This window comes from Lepidochelys olivacea (assembly GCF_965140295.1).
Source record: "Lepidochelys olivacea isolate rLepOli2 genome assembly, chromosome: 10".
Lineage (NCBI taxonomy): Eukaryota > Metazoa > Chordata > Testudines > Cheloniidae > Lepidochelys > Lepidochelys olivacea.
Genome location: NC_140420.1, coordinates 36,160,008 through 36,177,504, shown reverse-complemented (window position 1 = coordinate 36,177,504; position 17,497 = coordinate 36,160,008). Strand labels below are relative to the sequence as shown.

At 51.7% G+C, this 17,497-nt stretch overlaps 1 protein-coding gene across 1 annotated transcript; it reads left to right on the top strand.

Annotated features, from left to right (window-relative positions):
• The first annotated feature begins 2,653 nt into the window (after window positions 1-2,653).
• On the top strand, window positions 2,654-16,546 carry METTL26 (methyltransferase like 26). The gene is made up of 6 exons (XM_084640550.1): window positions 2,654-2,962; window positions 11,329-11,491; window positions 12,393-12,452; window positions 13,187-13,254; window positions 14,491-14,569; window positions 15,342-16,546. The coding sequence occupies exons 1-6, from the start codon at window positions 2,766-2,768 to the stop codon at window positions 15,387-15,389; spliced, it is 615 nt and encodes a 204-aa protein (XP_084496676.1). The 5' UTR covers window positions 2,654-2,765; the 3' UTR covers window positions 15,390-16,546.
• Window positions 16,547-17,497: the final 951 nt, after the last annotated feature.

The window sequence follows — 17,497 nt, the reverse complement described above, 5'->3', positions numbered from 1 at the left end:
AGCTCTGGCCAGCCATGAGGCTTAGTGCCAAGGGTGGCTGCCACCAAAGTCTGCAGCTATCTTTACTATATAACAGGACTTGATTTGTTCCTTCTGCCAAACTTGAAAGAGGGGGTGGCAGGGTCTGTGATTATCTCTGGACCCAAGACTCACTCACTGGCAGGCAGCCATTAGCACCTTTCGGCATAACAGTATCAAAGTGAGCTGGCCAGATGCCTCAGATATATTGTCAAAAGCCTAAAACTTCAAATGATCACGTAAGGACTTGGTGCCATTGACAAGCACAGGGCATGTGAAAATGAGGGTCGATGGGAAAGGAGCAAAGGGGATGATGGTCCCTCACCCACCAATGTCAAATGTTCTCATCCTATGTTCTCAGTAAAAAGAAATAAGTATTGGCTTACATTTTCTCATGCACATCAAAATGTTAATTACACCGAGGTACTCGAGATGGCCCATCACATCACTCAGCTTAATGTCAGTATTCCTCCTTTAACGAACAGCATATATAGCAGTTAGACCAGCACGAAAGAGAAGAGGATAGTTTGTTTCTGACCCATGTGTTACTATCTAAAGTAAGCATTGAGTGCAGATTGCCACCTTGCTGAAGCAAATACTGTGAAATTATTACTTTAATATAATTAATTTGTAATAAATATGCAGAAAAGAAAGAAATAGGGTTCAGAAAAGAGCTACCAGAATGAATCAAGTTCTGAAAAACCTCAGCTAAAGAATAAATCAATTTAGTTTCTTGAAGAAATGGTTAAGAAGTGGCTTGATCATGGCAGACAAGTACCTATGTGGGGTAGACATTTCTCATAGCTGGGAGGGCGGGGGGGAAGCATAACAAGGCCCAGCGCTTAGAACCTGAAGCTGGACAAATTCTGGCTAGAAGTAAAATGCAGGTTGTTAACAGTACGGATAATTAACCATTGGAACAACTTAGCTGGGAGTGCTGGATTTCAGTCATTAAATCAATCTCACTTGCAATCCTTAAAAGTTTAAATCAAGACTGGATGGCTTTATAAAAGATACGTTCTCGCTGAAACAGCAATGATGGGCTTCATGCAGAAATTACTGAAGTGGGCAAGATTTGCTGACTGTGCTGTGCAAGAAGTCAGCCTAGATTATCACAATGGTCCCTGCTGGCCTTTGAATCTTGAAATATGAATTTAATCATATTGCATATTGTGGCGGTGAGCTGTTTATACTCAGCCACTTAGCTCACAGTGCATTTCCCAATCTATCAAACCCTTCAGTTACAGACGACAAACACTTCCACCTTAAATTGTTCATTCTAAGTGACATTGCATTTTTTCCCCCCTGAACATTAAAAGTTCGGTGAAACTTTTGGTAAATGCTCTGCTAGTCATCTAGCATTCCTTCTCCTGCAGCACTGGATGGCTACTGCCCTCCTCCGCTCCAGAGATGGCTGCATTTTATGGGCAGCCTTTCTGTATAGCAGAGTCTATAAAGCACTTTGGGATCCTGCAGGATGGACGGGGCTGTAGAAATGTAAGATATATTATCAATCATGTTATTCTTCTATTAATCACGAATTATTATTGTCCCCTATTCATTATTTATCCCTTAGGAAAGACTAAAAGGCGCAGCTGTAGCTGTTGACTGTATTTGCAATTAAGCACCTGAAGTATTTGTTTAAAATGGGGCTTTTCCCCTGTGCCAGGCATTTGAAGGGGGGGGGGGCAGTGACTCTGGAGCTAGTGTGGCGGCTTAAAGACCGCCACGAGAGTCAACTCCCAAGAGCTGCAAAATGCGGCAGAACTGCACAAGGGCAGGCGAGCAGCGGCTGCAAAGCGGGTAAGTACCCGTGCCGGCCACCGCAGCGCTGGGGTGTAACAGGGAGCCCCCTTGCGTCTGTATTCTCCTACACTAGCAAGGCCGTGGCCATCCCGCTGCTAATCCTCGCTAGCCCTGCAGAACAATACTGTGGCGAGCCTATAGATGGAGCTGCGTGGCATAGTATGACAGGATCGGCCAGGAACCCCCGTCGCAAGGCGCGCCGCTGGTGTAGTGGTATCATGCAAGATTCCCATTCTTGCGACCCGGGTTCGATTCCCGGGCGGCGCAGGAAACCATTTTTTTCTTCTCGGATGCCCCTCCGTGCCCGCCCTCACCCTCAGTGCATCCAGACTGCCTGGAATCCCTCTCATCGGCTGCACCATCAGAGCCCCTCTTTAACCTGGCCCCCCTCTGAGCCCCCCTTTTATTTGTCTGTCCCCCTGCTGCCTCCCCGTGTTACTCGTGTTGCCAGCCACCAGCAGCACGGGGGTGCGGGAGTCTGCGGGGGGCATTGCCCCCTCTCCCCTCCTTGTGGGGCATGATCCCCTTTTTCCTTTGTGGGGCTGTCATTTCAAGCAAGGGCTGGAGAGCTCCCCCTGCAGACCCGGAGCGGGGCAGGATTATGTCCCTCCCTTTGGGGGCATTTGCACGAACCCCCTCCCCCCGCCCCCTTTATGACCCCCCCCATCATCTTCCCATGAGAAATTGGCTACGGTCACTTTAAGGTGGGGGGCGGGACAGGGAACCTGGACTGGTGCATTCTGGGATTTGTTGTCTCTTTCCTCTGCCCTTGCCGCGACCTTTCCTGGGATGCCGCACTCTCCGGGACTACAACTCCCAGCATGCCTTGCGCGCTCCGGCCGTCTCCCGCTCTGGGCTCCGCCGCCGCGGCGTGGAGCCGAGGCGCTTTCCCGGCGCTGGGGCTGCGGCGGTGGCGGCTCCCGGGGCCCGCTCCCCGCAGCATGATCGTGGCAGCGGCGGCGGAGCGGAACAAGGAGCCCATCCTGCGGGTGCTGCGGGACTACGTGAGCCCCGGCGCGGCCGAGGTGCGGCTGCTGGAGGTGGCCTCGGGCTCGGGGCAGCACGCGGTGCACTGCGCCCGGGCGCTGCCCAGCCTGCTCTGGCAGCCCTCCGACGTGGACCCCAAGTGCCTCGAGAGGTGGGGGCGCGCTGCCGGCGGGGCCCGCCGCCTCCGAGCCCGGGGGCGTGTTAGAGGGGGACCCCCGGGTGTGGGTGTCAGGGGCCTGGCTCGGGTGTCCGGCGAGTCCAGGGCGGCTCGTGGTGGCGATCGCCTCGGCACCCGGCGAGGGACGCTTCGCGCCCAGATTGGTTCAGTACCGCCGGGCTGTTGTTCATTGACCAGTCTCTGTTCGGCTGCCCCCTGCCCGGCCTCGCCTGCAGCAAGAGTTACCACGATTGTCTTTGCGTTAACGCATCTCCCATGGTCTAACGCGAGCCCTGCCATCCAGGGCGGGTCTGCGGAGTTGGTGGCGGGGTTGCTCATGTGACAGCTCTGTGACTCCACTCCTGTGGATTTCTGGTCTGATCCAGGCTTAATTGCATCCGGAAACCAGACCCATAAAGATCCCGGCTCTGGGTAAGTCCCTTTGCTTGGCAGTAGAGGTGGCTATTGGAGCTCGGCTTCTTGTCTGATTTTAAGTTTTTTGTTGTTGTTTTACCTTTTGCATTTTTGACTAACTTATCCCCTTCTCGGGGATATGCTTACTAAGGAAACAAATCTAAACCAACCCCAGAAACCAGTCAGGAAGATTTCTGGGCATTGCTCTGACTCTATTCCAAATCAAAACAATAGAATATATTTCAGGATGCTTGCAGTCAAAATCCCCATCCCGTTCAGTCTTCACAGATCAATCTCAATAATGTAACTAATTACATTGAGAGGTTTAGCCTAGTAGTCAGAACACAGATCTGGGAGCCAGGAGCTCGTAGATCCGCATTGGCAGGCAAGTCCCTTGGGCTAAGATTTTCAAAAGCTGCCACTGATTTTTGCCTGCCTGGACTGAGAAACTCTGAGCCTGTTTTTTCAGGTGTCACATGGGGCACATGAGAATGTGCTGCCAAGCTGCATGAAGATCTAGTTGGCAACCACCTAGTACTACTGCGTCATTTGAGGAGTGTGGTCTAATAGGTAGAACACTGGATTGGGACTTAAGAGAGCTGGGGTCTGTTCCTGACTCTGCCACTGATCTCATGGGTGATCTTGGGCAAATCACTTCACCCATCTGTGGCTCAGTTTCCCTATCTGTAAAATGGGAATAATGAGTTAAGGCCCAATCAGTGCAAAGTAGAGCAGAAGAGTTACTTCTTGTGTCTTGCTTACAAAGCTCCTGCTAATACATTCCAGAATGTTTGCTTTTTGTGCAACAGTGTTACACTGACTCATGTTTATGTAAGTGGGGGAATGGTCCCGCTATTGTGGGGAACTTTCCTGGCTTCTGCACTACGTGGGTGAAATGGGCTAGCGGAAGGACCTGAGTCCTTGCTCCCACTTCCTTTACCTAGTGGCCTCCCTGCCCTTGAGGACTCCCCTTCCACTCTCCTGTCTGGCAGAGTCCTTGAAACCCCAACAAGGCTGGGCCCAGGATTCCTGGGGGGCTCGACCCCCCCCCCAACCTTGCTGTGGTCACCTAGGACAGGGACTACAGTGTCCCAACTCTGGGGTACTCTCTCTGCACTGGACACTTCCCTGACTCACTGATCATTACATGCAATTTAAAGCAAATACAATTTATTTAATCAGCAATTAATTTAAAAAGAATAAGGGAAAATGGGAAAGGTTAAAGGAAACACATCACCCCACTCTGTGGCAGGGAACATCACAAACAGTGTCTCTGGAATGTCAGGGCAGTTCACAGTCTGTTCCTTGTAGGTCCCAGACCTTCTTCTCAGGCCCTGGCTGTGCCGCAGGGATGTTGCGGGTTGGACACTTGCTCTGGTGGCGGCCACACACCTCTGGGCTTTGGGTGGTGGGACCCTTCTTCCTAACGTCAGCCCCCCATCGGGGTAAGATCCCCTTCCCAGTCTGGCCTGCAAGGACCCTTGGCTGTGGGTGTCTTTCTGTGCTGGGCCCTTTGCCCAGGGCCCCCCCTTGGCTGGCCCCAGTTGCTCACCGCACCCGGCTCCAGACTGCTCCAGCCCCAGCCCCACTGTTCTAGCTCTGGTTCCACTCCGCCTCAGTACTGATGCTGCTGCTCTGCCTCCAGCCCCTTGGGCTGCTTCTCTGGCCCCTCTGGCTCTGTGGCTGCAGCCCTGCTCCCAGCACAGAATCTGCCCTCTCTGGGCTATGTCTCTGGCTCTGTGGCTGCAGCCCTGCTCCCAGCACGGGACTTGCTCTCCCTGGACTCTCTCTCTGGCTCTGTGGCTGCAGCCCTGCTCCCAGCACGGGATCTGCTCTCTCCTTAGCTCGACCCCACTCTGCCTGTCTGACACAGGGCGATTCCAGCTCACATGAAGGACGGGACCTTTTTGACCCCCTGACTCGGTCATTTTCCTGTCTGCCCTGTCAGTCAGGCTGGAGCATTGGCCTCTCCCTGCTGCCCTTGGGGACTGTCAGTCTCAGGGTCCTGGTTTCCTATCGACCCCTTCCCCTTCCTTTTGGTACTGGGACCTAGCCAACCAAAAACCCTCACTGAGTTTTAGTAAGGGGCCAACAGTCCCCTTATTTGTGCTGGAAATGGCCCACCTGATGATCACTTTAGATAAGCTATTACCAGCAGGACAGTGGGGTGGGAAGAGGTATTGTTTCATATTCTCTGTGTATATATAAAGTCTGCTGCAGTTTCCACGGTATGCATCCGATGAAGTGAGCTGTAGCTCACGAAAGCTCATGCTCAAATAAATTGGTTAGTCTCTAAGGTGCCACAAGTACTCCTTTTCTTTTTACATTTACCTTGTGATCCACTATGACACACCCAGATCCCTTTCCAATTTACATTCGGGAAAAGAATGTTTGAAAATGCACTTTAGGAAATTGTTTCTCTTCACCCTTCTGCCAAATCTCCTCTGAAACCCTTAACACACCGGCCTGGTTCACCTTCCCTCTCACCAGCACTGGTTGTCGGTTTAAAAGTGCACATCTTGAAGCCTATGCATGGAACTTGGCCATTTTAAATGTCTTGGTACTGGTTTAAACTCTCTCCTCACTTCCAGCCAGCCTGCTCTTGATTGAAATTCCGGGTCTGTCAGAATTGGAGTTACCAGGCTTTGAAGTTTCCCCGTTGCCATGGCTGCGATGGGAGATTTGCATGCTCCTTTTCGGTCTGTGCCCTCTTGTCTAGACAGTCTCAGCCTGGTGACTGGCTTTGGCAGTCCTAGTGTCTGTGCTGGAACAGCTGCTTGGGGAATGGAGGGACCCTGCTGTGTGTTTGGGAAAAATCCTGCCTCCCTGTTACTGGTATCAGACCAAGCACAGACCTGAGTCTGTTCAGGATTGGCTTCTCTGCTGCTTTTGTGGTGCAGTGCCTCGTTGCTGTGAATCAGTGGCTGGAAGGCCCGTGTCTGGGCTGTCGGAGAGTGTGGGGCTAGGGTCTCCTGTGTGTTTGTAACCTGCAGTGCGGGGGCTCTGTGTCTGCCTCTTGCTGCCAGGCTCGGGAAAAGACACAGAAGACCTGATTCACCATCACCCTGCACCTGTTACAGGGTTGTTATGTTCAAAGGGAAGATGTGCCCCCCAGGACCTTGGATTGCCCCCTCCAATTTTCACAGGTCTCTGTCTTCTGCTTTCTGCCCCGGGCCCAGCTTTGCAGGATATCACGGAATCACATCTGTATGCCAGCCCAACCTCACCCCACCCCACCTCTAGTTTTTCTGAAGAGCTGCCCCTGGCCTCAAATCTCCATTTGCACTAATGCAAAGTGGGTGTAAATTATCTGGTGTAAGTGACGACACTGGGGATAGGCCAGGGCGGCTGCCAATCAGACCATTAGGTTGTAAAACAGGCAAAGTCCTCCAGACCTCATTGACTGAGCAGGGGGGTTGGGAGGGACAGAGTGGAAAATAGGAATTACATTTTTTAATCCCCCACCCCGCTCCGATGTGTTCCTGTTTGTCAGCACAAAGCACTGGGCTTTCCTGTACCCTCCTAGAATGGTCTATAGCAAAGACACTCTTGGGGTTAAAGGACTGGCTTGGGAAGATGGGCTTTGCCACAGGCTCCCTTTGGGCCCTGGCCAGTGTCCCGTAATCTCTCTGTGTCCCTTCTGTAAGATAGGACAAGAATCGTTCTTCCATCAGTCATCTCTATTTAGACTGTAAGCTCTTTGGTGCTATGGTGTGTGTACAGCACCTGGCACAATGGGCCCTCAACCTTGATCAGGGCCTCAAAGTGCTGTCATACTACAAATAGGATTGACTGCGATGCTCAACCCCTTGTGTAGCTGTTCTGTCTCTCCTGATGCAGAGGGCTGGGATGTGTTCCCATTTAAAAGGTGATCTAGCAAGTGATGGTCTAAAATTGACTTGCTCTTAGTGTCTATTCAGTGAGCTAAATAGCTGGATATGGCTATGCATTTCTTTGCAGTTTTGGTACACGTCTCCTCTAAAGAGGACCCCTCTCCTGCTGTCAGAGGGCAACTGATGTGCTCATCTTGAGAGCCTCTAGGTTTGCCCCATAAGAAGTTGAGATCGGAGTGTCTTCAGCAGTAGCCCCTTGATTCTGGAAATGACTCGATTTAATCATGGATTTCTCCATAAAGGTGCATTCTTGTGGGTTGTTATAACCTTAATACATATTCTTCACAACTCAGAGATAGATGTAGGTTTAATTTTTACACACTATACATTTTTAAAGTGATTTATTTTGAACACTTTTCAGATTAGTTTTACAGCTATATCGGAAAATGAATGATTATTTGGTTATTTCATTTACCAAAGGTAATTGAAGCAGATATTTATGAAGTCATTGGGAGGTGAATAATATTTGGAAGATTTTCTTGCCATGCTGTATTAGGAGAACATCACCAGACAGACATTTAAATTGTTTTATTTAACTAAACCAACAATGTTATGTATTCAACAGCAAATCTATAGTATTTTAGCAAAATAAGCATATGAATTTTTTAATTCAGTTAAACATTCAATGTTTTTAAAATCATGTTTGTTTTTGTTAAAATTTATTTTAATTAAAATAGTTAAATGAATTTTAAAAAAACCAACAAATTAAATAGACTGTGTCAGCCTGGTCACCATGAGAAACTTGGCTTCTGCAGCTAACTCAGTAGTCTTCACCTTCATTTTTCTGTTCGTTCGTAATCTGGAAAAGAAAAACAAGTTTCCCTGCTTTGTCAGGTTCCAGATGATTTCTCAGTTTGGAATGAATTAGTCAAAAGGAAGAAAATATTCTTTCTATACTGGCAGAAGAAGCTACTGTTGTTAAAAGTGAGATCTCTTCAACAGTCTCTGAATCTAAGTGCTTAAGTGGCTTCCACCAGTTCACTGGTGTGACTTTCTTTAAAACATCAGCAAACATATATTTCTTGAATGGTTCACCCTTAGCTCTGAAGTTTATTACGGTTGGCATTATGGCAGGATGGTTGCTGGATGTCCATGCCATAGCCAACTCCTCTTCTTCAGCACTTAAGGTTTGACCCTCGTACCGAGTATTGAGAATATTTGTAAGAAAATGAGCTGGAGTTAGTGCTTGTCCCATTCAGTTTTTTTTAATGCTTGTCATTTAACTCTTTCATTGCATATTTCTCTTTTGAAGATCTCACTCAGTTCCTTCCAAATTTCAACAGCATCAGCAGTAAAACAGCTATTTCCCTGCGTTTTGTTCAAGGCTACAGAAATAGGCTTCAGGATACTCAGCATGTGTTCAATATTTCTCTTAAGCCCCATGTTGAGAACGTTGGCTGTGACTGTGCCATCTATTTTTTCACGATTTTGTTCACAAACTGTCATCAGATTAGGCCAGTTCTTGATCTAGTGCTCAAAACAGTCCACTGCTGAGTTCCATCGCACGTCTTGTGAGAGAGTTAGCTTGGTTCCTCCCACTTTATTCAGAGCAGCTGCTGCAAAATGGTTGTTACGGAAGTATTTTGCAATTTCAACATTAGCCTTTATTTCTGGAACACTGAAGTCTTTGGCTAGGAGGTGCATCAAATGAGCACTGCATTCCTTAAAGAAATATGAAATTAAAAAAGTTTTCCAACCTGAAGATCCTGCATGTTCAGACATGTTCCTTTCTTCATCATCATCAACGCAGCTTCCTCCTGAGAAGGGTCACTTTTCATGATGTTGTTTCATTCAGGCAACCAGGCCCTGCATTTCTTTGTTGCACTGTTTGCATTTTGCATGCATGCCACAGGTAGAGGAACTTCATTAAAATATTCCCAAACTGGGTCTGTTTTACGGCCTGCTGCCATTATAGGTTTTCCCTTCCAGTGAGAACGGTATGGTAGATCTCAAATCAATGAAGGCTACACTCAGAAAGACCTCAAGGCTTCTGGAATATGCTGCTCAAACAGTTTCACTTTTGTTTCTGCTGCCTGTCCCTCCCTTCTCACATTTATCTCCAGACTTCTTCTCCTTGTCCAGATCTATTCTGCCTCTAACAATCTTCTATTCATTGAACTTTTTGAAACTTTGCACTTTTAGAGAGGTAAGGATTGACTCTGTGTGTACACAAATGTGCAGAGGGACAATAGGGTTGAGGTATATTATTTCTCACCTCTATATATTTATTGATTTAAAAACCTTTTTGCTGTTAACAAGCATGTTATCTCTGGAGACACAAATCCACAGTTCAAGAACTGCAAAACTAAGCATCTCTGATGGTATCTTATAGACTGAGCACAGAGTCCCATTGGGTAGACAGAAAGATTAACCTAAATAATCTATACAGAAGCCCCTGGAACCCCATAAAACTGGGTCCCTAATCCATGAACTGTTGGAACTCCTTTACAAAACTTTTCTTAAACATGACATGAATATATTGTCTCATACTATAGAATTAGAATTTATAATCCCTATTCCATGATGAGATCTCTTTGAGCTATAATGTATCTTAATTAAAACTATCTTTAGATCAGATTTTTTGATAAAATGCTTTTTGAGGAAAAACTATTTTTTAATCTTTTTTTTAAAATCATTGGTTTTTATCCACCCTGGTTCTCCCCTTAAGCTGTATTCACATCTTATCAGTGGTGAGACCTTTCATTATGTTATCAGATGCATCTGCTATAAATCAGCAACCTGCTTCCAGAAGGAGGTTTTCACTGCTCCTGCCAGGCCAGCCTGGCTCTGGGAAAGAGATCTGGTGTCTGTGCTGCTGTGTGCATCGGAATTGATAACAGGATCCCAAGGATGCACACACCAGCAAGAACTCAGCTTGACTCTCAGAGGCCAGGCTGAGAGTGCAGGGCTGTCGGGTAGAAAAAACATTATTTCACTCATAGGCCTATGCGGGCCATTGAGCCACAAATGCAGGGACCCCGGATGCTCTTTTAAGAGATGCATTTCAGCACTGGTAGCATATCTTGCATTTTGAAATTACTTAATTTTGCAAAGCATTCCTCACAACACCCTGAAGAAGTTGCTAATTACATCATCTGATGCCCCCTTCTACATACAAACAGGTTTTCTGTTACTGTAGTGATTGAAGGCCCCAATCAAGATCAGGGCTCAGTTGTGTTAGGCGCAGGACACTTGCACAGTAAGAGTCCCTGCCCCAAAACAAGACCGAGGAGTTCAACCCCACCTTTAGAGTGCCTTGGGTGTGGGGTGGTTTTCAGAGGCGCTGAGCTGCTGCAGTTTAATCATTAACTTCAGCAGGAGATTGCGGTGCCCAGAGTCTCTGGAAATCTGCCCCTTCGATTATCCCATATTGGAAACCCAAAATGTGAGGAACTCTGTCAGAGGCCCCTTTTTAAAACAGAGGAAGTGATCTGCCCGCAGCTGCTGCGGGAGGGGCTGGGGTGCAGTTTCCACGGCAGTCCACCCTGGATTTAATAGGCTACACTTTCCGAGCAGGATTATGAAAGAGTGACCTGAATGGGAGGCTGGAAGGAGATCTCCGCTTTAACCTGGGGGCCTGGAGGAGGCTCTGACTATGGTGAAGGGGGAGAGAGCTGCTGTTCTTCAGCTTAATAACAGCGCTTATGAGAGGGGACAGCTGGGGAAGTGGGGCCTGTTTTCCCACTCAGCAGTGGGAGGGGAAGTCCATGCTGGGGAAAGGAGTCCTGGAGTGTGAAGGTCTCTAGTTATCCGACCAGCTCCAGCCCCTGCCCAAGAGCTCCTTGCTGAGCTGCAGGGTTGCTTCCCCGGTGACACCGAGGTTAGGGCTGGGATTTGTATTTGTAGAAGCACTCGGGTTTGGCCCAGCTTTGCTCCACTGACTCCAATGCTGGCCCTGGCCCAACCCCCCCCACCCCGTGCTGGATGAGAGAAGGCAGGCACTCCCCTGGAGCAGGAGTTGCATGTGCCAGTTCTGTGGCTGGGAACAAGTACCTGTGCAGTGCTCGGGTCTGGCGTGCCCATCAAGAGGTGCTCTCCTTTCTCCCCCCACAGCATCTCTGCATTCATCGCAGCGCTGAGAGTCAGGAACGTGAGGCCACCGATTTTCCTGGACTCATCGCAGAGCTGGGAGACGTGGGGTGGCGTGAGGCCCAACACCCTGGATCTCATCGTCAACATCAATATGATGCACATCTCTGAGATGAGGTGCACTGAGGTGAGGGCCCTTTGTCTGGGGCTATGGGAATTCTCTGGACCCCGCTGGGCTGGGCAGACGGTCTCTGCACACAGAGTACAGTCACGGGCTAGCTGCCTGGCATCTCAGCTGGCCTTCCCTGGTTAGCCTTGGGTAACCAATATTCGGAAGAGCTGTGGTGCCATCTAGTGGATTATAGATGTTTATTCCTTGATTGTACCCCTGATACTGTCCCTTCTAAAGCACCTTCCTGTCCTAGATCCCAAAACACTTCACAGACATTGATGAACTCAGTCTCACTACCCCCTGGGGCAGCGCAGTGCTTTTATCCCCATTGGACAGATGGGGAAACTGAATTATGTGGCATCTGAAGTAACCTGCCTATAGTCCTCACTCCCAGTCCTGTGCGTTTAACTCCAAACCCATCCTAGAGGGACAAATTTTACTCTTTCCCATTGGTTAATCCTCAGGTGTGCAGGGTCCTATGTCAGAATGAGAGCAAATGAGCTTGAACTGATTCTAGATATCCCCCTCTCCGTCCCCATGTGGCTCCACGGCCTCAGATCGCTTACAAACCTCTGTATATGCTCACCAATGGGCTGTGATGGGGCACACAATATGTACCAGCGAACAAGCTGAGACTCCTTCTCTCAGATGCTGGGATGGGACAGGTGGAGCGATTTTTATTTTCGCATCCACTTCATAAGGGTGAGAGGGTCCCTTGTGCCATGCTGGAGCTGGCTCATGCCCAGACGCTGAGGGGCAGGGTGGGGAGGAACACGACCAGCCATGGAAATGAGGAAAGAGGTGGTCACTGGCTGCCCCCGGTGGGCACTGCAAGGGGCCCGGCCATCGCACACTTGGCATGCGTCCAATTTCTTGTGCGTGGAGGCTCCATCCTTTATTGAGTTTGTTTCCCCAGGGCTTGTTCAAAGGAGCAGGGAAGCTGCTGAAACCCAAAGCTGTTCTGATCACCTATGGGGTAAGCAATGGTCCCTTGGTGGGCACAGCCCAGCTGGACTGGGACACACTGTGTGCCTGCAGTCCAGGCAGGTGAAAGCGCCCCAAGGGCGGGTGGAGTGAGCACAGCAGGTGCTGTGTGTCTGGGTCGGGGGCTAGGCTGTTTGTTAGCTGGCCCAGGCAGTGAGGGGTTAAGCTAGACCCACTAGGGGATGGATTAGCACGCTGGGAGCTTAGCACTTCTGAAAATCTGGCCCTGAGTGTGCTGAGCCCTGGGCAGCCTCCCTTTCCAGCACAGGTGGCCCTGCTCACAGTTTCTGCTCTGTGGTTTGTACGTTTGATGGCTCCTGCAAGGTTTTACACACACGTCCTAGGCAGAACACAAGCTTCCTCCCAGCTTAGGACATGAACACTCCGCCTCCATCCCCCCCATCTCAGGAGTTTGTACCTTTGTGTGAGCACAATCCCCATCGTCCTCCCCTGCCTTACGTACACATCTGGGGTGCAGTCTGGCAGGCAGTGCCTCACCCGTACCATATTGGTCTGGGTGGTTCATGGGTCCAGGTCTGTCTGCTGACCTTGGCATGTTTCCACCTCTGCTCTCTGATTTCTCCCCCACAGTGTTTAGGAATGGGGTGAGGTGGGGGCTGGGCCCAATCCCGACCCACTGGGAAATCATGCCTGGTCTGTGGCATCAAGCTAGTGCATGCCTTGAGTTGGCTCTGTAATGAATCCCTTTACGTCCTGTCCCCTCAGCCCTACGCCGTCAACGGACAGATCAGCCCGCAGAGCAATGTGGACTTCGACTGCTCCCTGAGGCAGAGGTAGGAGAGCCTGGCTCGGGTGTAGGGAGGGAGATGGGCTGGGCCAAGGGGATCTAATGGCCCAGATGCCCCGTGGCCACAGGGGAGGCGCTCTTTGATACCAACAAGGACCCAGACCCAGCAGGCGTCTGCAGAGATTTAGGTCCCAGTTGCTTGGGAAGTGGGGCAGGGTGGGAGGAGGGCACAAATCGGCAGAGTGTACATTTCCTTCCCTTTCCCTCCCACCCCCCGTCTGTGGGACCACAGCTTCCCTTTGCATGGAAAAGGGGTGGGTAGGAGGAGCTAGGCAACACGCCCTCTCTTGTGGCCTGGAGCAGTTACCACCCAGGGTGGGAGGAGCTGAGAGAGGGACAAGCAGGAGACCCCAAGGTGCACCCAGCCAGGCACATACAGAGTCCCACAGGCCAGCTCAGGCCCCAGGGCATTGGTAGAGACAGGGTCCATGGGGGCTGAGGAACTATGGGGACTGGTAACGGGCTCAGCAGCTCTTTACCCCCCCGGTTGGCAGTTTGAATCCCGCCCAAGCTCAAACATGCAGTCGCTGGCATAGCAGGTGCAGCTTCAGCCAGAGGATGGCGCGGTGGATCTCCACCTAGGGCCCTGGCTGCGTCTCATCTCCATGGTGGGTAGTATTGCTCAGCAGAGAGGCCATGGCAAGATGGGCCATGCAAACCGAACTCCCATAGAGGGTAGCGCACCCGGGTAGGGTTGGGGTTTGCTGGGGGCAGCTTGCCCTGTGTCCATGCTGGACCTGATGCTCAGTCTTGGGGACTGTCAGTCCAGGTCCTTCCACCAGCTTAGACCCAGCCATTCCCCTGCCCCACCCCCATTCCCCATGCACCCCCACATTTCACAGGGCATGGCCTTGCAGGTGCCCTGTCATAGGCAGCATACGGCACCTTGGCTCTGATTTTCTCCTCGTGCCTTTGAGCTTGCTCCAGCCACTCACTGACCGAGGAGCTGAAAGCATTACCCACAATACCCCTCTCCCTGTGATCATCCAGCCACCACACCACAGCTGGTGCATTCTGGGGTGACTCCAGTCCTGGGCAAGAACCCCAGACAGGATCTCTTGAGGGTGACGGGATCCCTGGGGCTGCCGCTGTCCTAGCCCCCTTTGTGGGAGAGGGGCTTCTTCTGAACCCCGGAGTCCGGGAGCCCTCAGCACCGTGGGGGCCTGTTGCCATGTGGCGGGAATGATATATTTGCCAGATGTTTGGTCTCTCTCCTTGGCAGAAACCCGGCCTGGGGCCTTCGGGACACCGCTCTGCTGCAGCAGCTGGCCGAGGCCAACGGGCTGTGTCTGGAGAGGATGGTGGGTGCCTAGAGCTGCACTGTGCTGGATTCCCATATACCGAGAGGGCACATGCCTGTCTTGGATCCTGAGTGAGAGCCCAACGGGGGCCTGGGATCCCACATACAGGGGGATACTGCTAGGAGGATGGGACTGTCCACCCTTCAAAGCATGCCTTGGGGTTCCCCTGCCAGAGCTGGGCAGACCGGACTCTGCCCTTTGGCTTGGCCGAAGGTGGCACTTTTAAGGCTGCAGCACTGGGAACAGGCCCGGCTCGTGGGAGGGAATGAGAACTCAGGACCAGGCAGCACTGCACTAGGAGAATCACCGGCACTGCTGTCTGCAGAGTTCCTTCCTACGGCCAGCCGCGTTCTCTGGCCCTCATTTCCTAGCCGTGTGGGGGAAGCACAATTCCTTCTCTGCAGCGGAAACAGGAGTCCGTCCCCTCTTGGGCCCTGAGGTGGAAGGGAATAATATGAACCAGGGCCACCCTCAGTGCTCCCCCCTCCCCAATAGCAGAATCTGGTTGGTGATGGTGGATAGGGGGCTGGCCTCTTTCCAGTGCTTTTGTGGGCATGGCAGAGGTCTGGTGTGATTTGATCATAGTCCACATCATTCCCTGCAGCGCCTCCTGCTGGAGAGGCTGGGGCTGGAGTCTTCCCATTTCCCCCTCCCAAGCATCGGTGACCTTTGGTGCTCTAGGGCTTGTACACAGCTAGCTGGAGCCAGGCTGCCTGGCAAACAGGCCTCTTGGTGCTGCCGCAGAGCTCTAACCCTGGCTTTGTGCCTCTAGGTGGACATGCCCGCGAACAACAAGTGTCTCATTTTCCGCAAGCAGTGACCTGTGGAGCCCGCCCCAGTGGCCAGCCGCCTGCTGAACCACACCCTGCTGCTTTTCAGTGTCCATAGCGCTCTGTGGGTCTTTTCGTGGAGACGCACCACTGGGATTGATACTGACCGACTTTACATGGATGCTGCTGCTAATGTGCGGTGGAGGGACTGTATTGTATGTAGCTCACGTTCCCTCCCCCCAAAGCCCCCAGGGATGAGGCCACAAAACCAGGATCTCTCTTGCAAGCTCGCCTGCACTGCTTGCTTCTACCTACCTGAGCTGATCAGGTCTTGACATCCTACAGCCGCCTATTGGCGTTCCCCAAGGGGTGAGGGAACCAGATGAGGAATAGGCCACCTGAGTGGATATGCAGCTTGGGTCACCTCTCCCACTGGGATGTAGCCTCTGCAGTCGATCCGGGTGTAGCTGTCTCTCTTGGTGACTGTTCTACAGTCCCCAGGGGCCTTGGCATCATTTTACTTATACTTCTGCAGCTGTTTGTTTTTCTCTGCTCAAGCCCTATGTTCCCTGAGCTTGAAAACGGGCAGCGCCCTTTGGCTACCTACTAAGTGGCTTGGTTTCAGGAGCTGAGCACCCACTGCTCCTATTGACTTGTGCAGGTGCAAGAGCCTCTGACCCTACGCCAGCTTATTTAGGGGCCTCGCCTCAAGTACACTGGTCCTGATATACTGCCCCTAGGAGCTGTCAGGCCTAGTCACGTGTGCCAGGGGAGCATGAAACAACCCACAGGCCAGCTCCTTGGTCAGTCTCAATGCCTCCCCCGCCCCGCCAGCGCTTCATGAATAATCCCAGGCTAGCCTGCCAAGGGGGTAATGTGACCGGGAACTAAAATATAGGGGTGGGATTTTCCCAGTGCCTGTGTGATTTAGGGCTATAGGTCCCATCACTGTTTGAAGGGAATTTGGCTCCTAAATCACATGCGCACCGTGGAGAATCTCACCCTAACTATTTTTTTTTTTTTTTAAAGTCCCCCCTGGTGCTTCTAGGCTATGTGAGGCAGGGGCTCCCTCTAGTGGCTCGAATGTGGCACTGCCTTGATTTTGGTTGGGGGGAGGGGTGGCGAGAGGAGGACCAGTTCCTCCATGGAGGCTGCTGCACGGGATCATGTGGCGTTTGGTACAATAAAGAAGTTGCTTTTGCTGGTGTCTGCATGAGGTTGGCTGGAGTGTGTGTTGCTGCAGCCCTGGTCTAACCTGGGGCTTTGTTTTTGCGGGGGGTGTCCCCTAGCTGCAGGCCACCCCCTGCCATGGCATGGCAAGTGTTCAGGGAGTGTAGCCACCCCTCCCCCCGGGGGGGGCAGGCAAAGCATTTCACTCAATTAGCCTGGCCCCCAGCCAACCTGAGGCTTACTCAAGGCCCCTGGGGTGGGAGAGAGGGGACACTGTGGCCGCTCAGAGATCATGCAGGGAGTCTCCACCATTGGCTGGCACTGCCTGGAGGTAAGAGGGGGGGGATGTGGATTTTCTGGACATGCAGCAATGTTGGGGGACATCTTGGGGGTAGAGGGAGCTGGCTGCAGGCAGGGCTTCACCCCCGCTCCAGCCTGGCATCACCCCCTGTGCCCTAGTGTGGGTTTCCTGTTCTTCTGTGCAGCAGGCAGTGCGCTGTGGAAGATTATTAGCAGCTGGTGCTGTGCTGTGATCAAAGGCAGCAGGGCTGTGAGCACTGAGGGGAGCTCCAGTCACCCTCCTGGGCACTGCCTCCAGGGGACCCCAGTATGGAAGGGGGAACAAGGCCATTGCTGAGGGAGAGCAGCTAATGCAGAAGGTTCTGTCCACAGGCCATGGGTGTGAACATGCCTGGGTTGGTGCAGGGCAGCTGGCTTCTTGGGCGAGTCTGAAAGCTGCCTTATAGCCCAGCTTGGGAGCACAGGCCAAGCTGTGCTAGGGCAGCTTTATTCTTCCAGCAGCCTTGTGCTGAACTGCTGGCTACTATGGGGCTCAGCAGCCTGCTGCCTTGAGTCTGGGTCAAGCCTGGCCTAGAGCAGTAGCAATTGAAATGAGGCTCCCTCATGCTTTGAGGGTTCCTGGCTAGTGTGGCTCCATCCCAGGGCCAGTGGCGACATAGCCCCAAATAGTCCCAGCAGCAGGGACTGA

Excerpts from the sequence above, each read along its gene's own strand:
- METTL26 (XM_084640550.1), top strand. The coding sequence starts at position 2,766 with ATGATCGTGGCAGCGGCGGCGGAGCGGAACAAGGAGCCCATCCTGCGG. Across the intron at positions 2,963-11,328 it reads GACCCCAAGTGCCTCGAGAG|CATCTCTGCATTCATCGCAG; the intron begins GTGGGGGCGCGC and ends CTCCCCCCACAG. Across the intron at positions 13,255-14,490 it reads GACTGCTCCCTGAGGCAGAG|AAACCCGGCCTGGGGCCTTC; the intron begins GTAGGAGAGCCT and ends TCTCCTTGGCAG.